The sequence below is a fragment of the Silurus aristotelis genome (assembly GCF_946808225.1).
Source record: "Silurus aristotelis genome assembly, chromosome: 3".
NCBI lineage: Eukaryota > Metazoa > Chordata > Actinopteri > Siluriformes > Siluridae > Silurus > Silurus aristotelis.
The window spans coordinates 14,002,764-14,011,053 of NC_139576.1; the positions used below are offsets into that span (position 1 = coordinate 14,002,764).

The 8,290-nt window shown below is 38.3% G+C and overlaps 1 protein-coding gene across 1 annotated transcript; it reads left to right on the forward strand.

The window, feature by feature from the left end:
- Positions 1 to 4,488: 4,488 nt before the first annotated feature.
- Positions 4,489 to 8,060, forward strand: tmem182a (transmembrane protein 182a). The gene is made up of 5 exons (XM_083538180.1): positions 4,489 to 4,865; positions 5,790 to 5,895; positions 6,932 to 7,030; positions 7,212 to 7,349; positions 7,514 to 8,060. Exons 1-5 carry the CDS (start codon positions 4,728 to 4,730, stop codon positions 7,735 to 7,737), a joined length of 705 nt encoding a protein of 234 aa, XP_083394306.1. The 5' UTR covers positions 4,489 to 4,727; the 3' UTR covers positions 7,738 to 8,060.
- Positions 8,061 to 8,290: the final 230 nt, after the last annotated feature.

Below are 8,290 nucleotides of genomic sequence, written 5' to 3' on the forward strand. Positions count from 1 at the left end.
GTACTCTGTCTTACTCCTACTGACTTTCATTCCCCTTCTCTCAAGCGCATACCTCCACCTCTCCAGGCTCTTCTCAACCTGCTCTCTACTCTCACCACAAATCACAATATCATCTGCAAACATCATAGTCCAGGGAGACTCCTGTCTGATCTCGTCCGTCAACCTGTCCATCACCACTGCAAACAGGAAAGGGCTCAGGGCCGATCCTTGATGCAGTCCAACCTTCACCCTGAACCAGTCTGTCGTACCTACTGCACACTTCACTGCCGTCACACTGTCCTCATACATGTCCTGCACCACCCTCACATACTTCTCTGACACACCTGACTTCCTCATACAATACCACAACTCCTCTCTCGGCACCCTGTCGTACGCTTTCTCTAAATCCACAAACACACAATGCAGCTCCTTCTGTCCTTCTCTATACTTCTCCATCAACATCCTCAAAGCAAATAAGGCATCTGTGGTGCTCTTCCTCGGCATGAAACCATACTGTTGCTCACAGATGGTCACCTCTTCTCTCAGCCTGGCTTCCACTACTCTTTCCCATAACTTCATGGTGTGACTGATCAACTTAATTCCCCTGTAGTTACTGCAGGTCTGCACATCTCCCTTATGTTTAAAGATCGGTACCAGCACACTCCTTCTCCATTCCTCAGGCATCCTCTCCCCTTCCAGAATCCTGTTAAACAATCTGGTTAAAAACTCCACTGCCATCTCTCCTAAACATCTCCACGCTTCTACTGGTATGTCATCTGGTCCAACCGACTTTCCATTCTTCATCCTCTTAATCGCTGCTCTCACTTCCTCCTTACTAATCCTATCTACATCCTGCTTCACCAACTCCACATCCTCCAACCTTCTCTCTCTCTGATTTTCCTCATTCATCAGCTGCTCAAAATACTCCCTCCATCTTCTCAACACACTCTCCTCATTAGTCAACACATTTCCCTCTCCATCCTTTATTGCTCTAACTTGCAGTACATCCTTCCCAGCTCGGTCCCTCTGCCTGGCCAATCGGTACAAATCCTTTTCTCCTTCCTTAGTGTCCAACCTCTTATACAGCTCCTCATATGCCTTTTCCTTGGCTTTCGCCACATCCCTTTTTACCTGCTGCCGCATCTCCTTGTACTCCTGCCTACTTTTCTCATCACTCTGTCGATCCCACTTCTGTTTTGCCAACCTCTTTCCCCTAATGCTCTCCTGCACTTCCTCATTCCACCACCACGTCTCCTTGTCTTGCTTTCTATTTCCAGATGTCACACCAAGTACTTTTCTAGCTGCCTCCCTCATCGCTCCTGCAGTAGTTGCCCAATCATCCAGCACCTCTTCACCACCACCAAGCCCCTGTCTGACCTCTTCCCTGAACCTCACACTACACTCTTCCTCCTTCAGTTTCCACCATCTTATTCTTCTTTCAATCCTTACTTTCCTCCTCTTCTTCTTCGCCTCCAAAACCATCCTACAGACCACCATCCGATGCTGTCTAGCTACACTGTCCCCCGCCAACACCTTACAGTCTCCAATCTCCTTCAGGTTGCATCTCCTACACAGAACATAATCCACCTGTGTGCACCTTCCTCCACTCTTATACGTCACCCTATGATCCTCCTTCTTCTTAAAATACGTGTTCACCACTGCCATTTCCATCCTTTTAGCAAAATCTACCACCATCTGCCCTTCCACATTCCTCTCCTTGAAACCATACCTACCCATCACCTCCTCATCACCTCTGTTCCCTTCACCTACATGCCCATTAAAGTCTGCCCCAATCAACAATCGTTCTTTCCTAGGTACACCATCTACCACTTCATCTAATTCACTCCAGAATCTTTCCTTCTCCTCCATCTCACAGCCAACTTGTGGAGCATAGGCACTGATGACATTTATCATCATCCCTTCAACCTCCACCTTCACGATCATCACCCTATCAGAAACTCTCTTCACCTCCACTACACTCTTACTGTACTCTTCCTTCAGAATCACCCCTACACCATTTCTCTTTCCATCCACACCATGATAAAACAGTTTAAACCCACCTCCAATGTTCCTGGCCTTACTCCCTTTCCACTTGGTCTCCTGAACACACAGCATATCTACCTTTCTCCTCTCCATCATATCAGCTATCTCTCTCCCTTTACCCGTCATAGTACCAACATTTAAAGTACCAACCCGAACCTCTACTCTCCTACACTGCTCCTTTTCCCGCCGTCTCTGTAGACGTCTTCCTCCTTTACTTCTCCTCCTTCGGCCAACAGTAGCCCAATTTCCACCGGTACCCTGTCGGCTAACGATACCTGTGGCGGTCGTTGTTAACCCGGGCCTCGACCGATCCGGTATGAAATTCTCATTTGTGATCCACATATTTGATTTGGCACATGTTTTACGCTGGATGCCCTTCTTACGCAACCCTCCCCATTTACCCGGGCTTGGGACCGGCACTAAGAGTGCACTGGCTTGTGCCCCCCTAATGGCTGGGTTTTCTGTAATAAAAATGTAATGAGCTTTTATTTAATTTAGAATTTAAGGGAGTTTTTCCTTGCCGTGATGGCTTGCTCATCAGGGATAAATGCACACCATTCACCTTGACTGTTGATTTCTGTAAAGCTGCTTTGATACAATGTCTGTTGTGAAAAGTGCTATACAAATAAACTTGACTTGACTTGACTTGAGAATTTTTCAGGCCTGAACACAAAAATGTTGGAATTCATTTTAACAGCTAAACTGTGTCAATTTATTTATTGGAAAAAAAAATTATTTGTCTGTAGTACATTTAATGAGTTCATATTTTAGTCAACAAAAGTTTACAACATTTTAGGAAAATAATCCAAAAACCTATCTATACCTATTCTAGTTGTGGAAAAGAAAAGATCAAATAAGATCATGTAATGCATTAACATTTTTTTAATAATTTATAAAATTATTTTAAGCAACCTAAAAACTTTAGTTACTATATTTATATATTTACTATATATACTATATATTATATTATAATACCATTAAATGATTAACGGAATATAACAATTCTGGAATCTGGTGGTCTTCTGCTGTTGTAACTCATCCACCTTCAGGTTTAAAGTGTGCTCTGAGATGTTTTGTAGACATGGGATATAAGGAATAATAGATTAACATAAATCCGCATATTTACATATATGAACTTATTTTCTAGTTTCTATCTGCCATACTCATCCATCCCCGTCCAGATTAATGTATATACATATATTTTCTATAGTTTATTCTTTTTTATTTATCTACTTATTTTTATTCTTAAATTCTATTTTTTTTTTCATGCTTAAAGTCGTACAAAGCATTTCACTGTAAAATTTGAACTTGATTTGAACTTCAACATGAACTTGATTTAAAACTAGTTATTCTTTATCACTGAAGTCTTCATATAATCATTCTATAATACATGTTATCTGGTAGTGAAACTCATAAAGAGGAGGCAGATGGCCAAACCTCTCTCTCTCTCTTATTTACACACACACACACACACACACACACACACACACACACACACACACACACACACACACACACACACACACACACACACACACACACACACACACACACAGTAAAGTTCTACTTTGTAAACAATTGCAAATCTGTTTTGAACAGATATAGTTAATTAATGGTAAAATAATTTTTTTATGAACAGTTACACAGCCAGATAATTAGATTATATTACATATCATATTAAAAGATACAAAGCATCTCAGTATATTTGAAGCATCACAAATCTGTATGCACCATGGTAACATAGAGGAGTTTTACACTGGATTTGGAACATTATGAGTGAGAGATTTCACAGAATACTGCATATGTCTGACCCCCGCATACATCAAGTGGTAAGACTTTTACTGTGTACCTGAATTTTATAGCTAAAAAATATGTGTATAAGGACAATACTTATGCTGCTGTGATCTCTACTCACATCACAATGCTAATTGGTAGCCGGTTTCTCTGCTCTCTGCTAAATGCCCCACTCCATAGAAAATGGATGTTTATTTTAACCTTCAGTAAAACTTGTAATTAGGCTTTTTTTTTTTTTTTTCCATTTTAAGGAAATCTACACACCAGAATTTGTAGAGAAATGATTAGATATTTCATAAACTATTTGTTGATGAGTAGGTCCATGCATCTTTAACAACTTGTCAGTTGTGAGGTCACAATATTAATAATATGTAAACATATTAAATTTTCACAACTATGTACTAAGTTTTTCATAGCTGTAAACAGGAGGTGGTGTCTAACATGGGATGACAGGAAGCTCTTATGTCTTTCTTTTCACTCATCCCACTTCAAACTATCTAGTCCTAAGAACAGGCTTTCAGTTTGTACGAGATATTTCAAGCCATACCAACTCCCTTCCATAATAAATTTCCCATTCCCAGACCGCACCCCTAAGAGAGACAGCAGGCATTTTCAGTCAGCAGTACAAAAATAGTACAAGGGGATGGTCCACATGAAACTATACTTCTGGAGCCCTCTCCCTGTCCTTGTTCCCTACTGCCACCCCAAACTCATTTTGTCTGACAGGGACGGGGCTTCAGGACAATAAACAGACCCTTGTGTGAAAGCGTATAAGGACGCCAAGACGGTGTGATACTGGAAAAGCACTGACAAGCACAATTTCCTAAAGTACCAATCCAAGAATCTCTATTTACACAATCCCGGAAGACTGGCTTATTTTGACTGACAGTGAGAAACAACAGGGATTAACCATGAAGTGGAGTGTGGCACTGTTTTTTGCTGGGCTCTTTGCTGCGTTGGGGACAGTCTTCATCCTTCTATCCTTTGGTACAGATTATTGGCTCTTGGCTTGGGAGACTTGCAAAACAGATGTGACGAATAGTGGAGAGGTTGGTGGAAGGATAAATTGGTGTTTTATTGATGTTTATTTGTGTTTTATTGATGTTAATTAAAGTGCCAATACAGTATTCAAATGCAGCCTGTTTAATTGAAACATCTCAGAGCCAATTTTCTTTTGTGACATTATAGCCAATTTTTCCATTGACTGTTTGGCACATAGAATACACTCAGCATGATATTGTAATTAGAACCTAAAGGCTGAATTATAGAACATTGGCACTTAAATCTTTAAAAATCAGTCTTTAACTAAAATTCATTTTTTATGCTAGTCCAAGTTCTTGATTGCATCAGTGTGTGTTTCGATTTGGAGAAGTGTATGGTTACATATCAGGTCACTATTTACAGTCTCAGTGAAGCTGCTAGGATAGAATATCACATGCTAGAGCATGATACCAGGCTTAATGATGGGCAATGAAACTGGAATCTTACTGCAATGTCTGCACTCTTTTGCCAAATCTATTTGTGGAAGTCACACACATGGTCAGTCATTTCCAAAGGGCCAACCTTTGGCTTTGTAAATGTGCCAGTGCAACTCACAACATAGGTTTTAAATATACAGTGCTGCTGTTACATAAACACAATATTTAATATACAATTACTTTACTGTAAATGTAACCTTATCTTTGAACGCGAATGAAATCTTTTCCTGTCTACTAGTTGAGTTTATAAAAGTAAAATTCTCCAATTCATTCAGGATTACAGAAAAAAAAAAACAACTATTATTTGTGTTTATATAACTTATTAAATCTTTTTATCATTATTTTCTTTTTTTTTTTTTATTAAATATTTTTATATATGCATGCTTACATACCAAGACATGTGCCCACATACACACCTAAATACTCACACTTGCATATATGCATCAGAATGCATAGCAAACATGCCCTCTGGCCTCAGAATTTTTCTCTGTGCAGACTGCAGATGCCGAAAACTCTTCCACCTTTTACCATGAGGGCTTTTTCTGGCGCTGTTCATTTGGAGGAAGAGGGGATGAGGACTTGATCTTGAAGTTCTGGTTCAGTAAGGCAAACTTTCTAAACTGTAAAAAAATGGCCCAGTGTGAGATACATGCATGTTCTTTTTGTTTGTTTGCTTTTGCAACAAACCATGCAATTAAACAATATAAGGATTTACCTTGATCAAATAGATATGATAAATTCAAACAAATTCTCCTTCACTAGTAATAATAATAATATATATATTTTTTTAATGTTGCGATCCATTTTGTACCAAAGCAGTAGGACTTGTAGGTCAGCAACTGAGCAGGTCTTTCCATGATAGTTAACACTCCAGCTTACTGTTTAGTTTCAAAATAATGCTGACATTATTGGTTCCAATTAGCTGTAGTCTATATAGAATTGCATGGTGTAGAATATATGAATGGTAACCATGTCGGTTCAGTTTTTCTTTCACTGGAATAATTCTCCAACATTTCCTGCTCAAAAACAACCCCAAACCTTCAAGTTCCCACCTCCATGTTTGACTGTGGGAGTGAGACAGTCTGGCAACATATTCTGTTCTTGGTGTTACATAAGTTCTTCTCTTAAAGCTAAAATATCAAATTTGGGCTCATCTGTCAATAGAATTTTCTTCCAGTCATTCATGGTCCAATTTCTCTGTGTTTTTGTCTTTTAACAGCTTGTTGCCATTAACAAAAGTGACTTGCAAGTGTCTTAGAAAACAATTTTAAAAACTAGGCATTTCCAAACTTTTGGCATTTTATTTATAATAAACATAAAAAAAAAGTTGTGTAATATAGAATAGAGGGTATTATATTACTAATTATTTGTTTTGGTTAAATTTTGCCTACTTAGACATCTGAATTGTAAAGCCTATCATCTGTTGTAAAGCTTGTTTAATCTTTGGGATACACACATAAATATTTCATGTTTGAATATAGTATACATTTGCATACTCTATAGTGATGTCAGTAATTGTTGAGACTGTACAGATGTCATTTTTTCATTTTCATTTTTTGTGCCAGATAAATTACCTTTACAATCATTTATAGCAGAGTGACCAAAAAAATTGTGTGTCTTTATGGTTATTCCCACAGCAAACCAGCCACACTCCAAAGTATGTACACATGCCTACCTCTCTCCCTTCCCTGTATCTGAAGTGACCCACAATGCAACCACTTATGAGTCTGCCATCAGTAAGCAATTTTCTATGCACACTTTGTCTTGTATCTTTCCCACTATTCATTACAGCTTGTCCATGTCATTATATTTTATTGGTCAGTTACATTTGTTAAATTCATTAAATGATACTGGAATAATTTATCATACATATTAAAATAATAATTTCCGTAGCAACTAGTTATTTGTGTTGTGTAGTCTTCAGAGGCTTCTGGAGCATCTTCATGTTGTTGGGTGTGGCTGCAGTCATCTTGGCTGGCTTCATCATAATCTGTGCTGCTCCATTCACTAGTCCCTGCCTCTATAAAGCCGGTGGTGGGCTCTACCTCACAGCTGGTAAGCTAAATATTTTAACAGTACCATTTGGTAACTATGCATCTGTTCTCCACAATAATAAATACCTCAAAATTTTTAGAGATTCTTTTAGAAATTGACTTATATCTAAACATATTCCACATAAATGTACCATTTGTCTGATTCTCCTATTCTCTCACCCCCAGGTTTCTTCATCCTTCTTGCGACTGTGTTGTCTGTCATATGGTTGGAAATGATGGATATGGTAAATTTGTATGTTGAGTACCAAAATAGAAATCTGTGTCCAGATTTTCAGCTGAATACTATGTACGGCCTTTCCTTTATGTCCGCCCCAGTAGGTGTGTTCTTCTGCCTACTCTCGGGCCTGCTCTTCCTCCTGATTGGGCAAACACTGAAGAGACATTGCTGATAAATATACTTATGATTAGCAGAATGGGATTTGTTTTTGTCATTATGTTTATATAGCAGTGTATGGAATGAATACAAGTTTTTAAATCTTTGCATTCTTGAATAGAGGATGGAGATTTATTTATCCCAGTAGTGCAGGATACAGAGAACATGAATCATTTGCATATGCGTCATATAAATCTTATGTTTTCACTGGAGGACCATGGCTGACTTGGGCAATGGTTTTGGGAAACTTTTCAGTTACTGCTCTGTAGTAGGTACTTTTTGTTTAGCAGGAGTTTTTGTCTTTCGGGCATTGTATAAATCTGCATTTATGTAAACAATGATTATGAGAGCTATTCTATTTAATTTGCTCAAATATTGTTATAAGTTATGTACTGTAAAACTGATGTGTATTGGTGTGTAGGTATATTGATATTACAGTTTTCTTTAAAAATTTCCTATTTACACAACTGGTTAAAGGCTGGGACAAATATGCTTATAGAAAGTTATTCTTTATTTCTACTATTTTCTACTTTTTCATTAACTTAAAAGACATTAGTGCCATGAAGGAA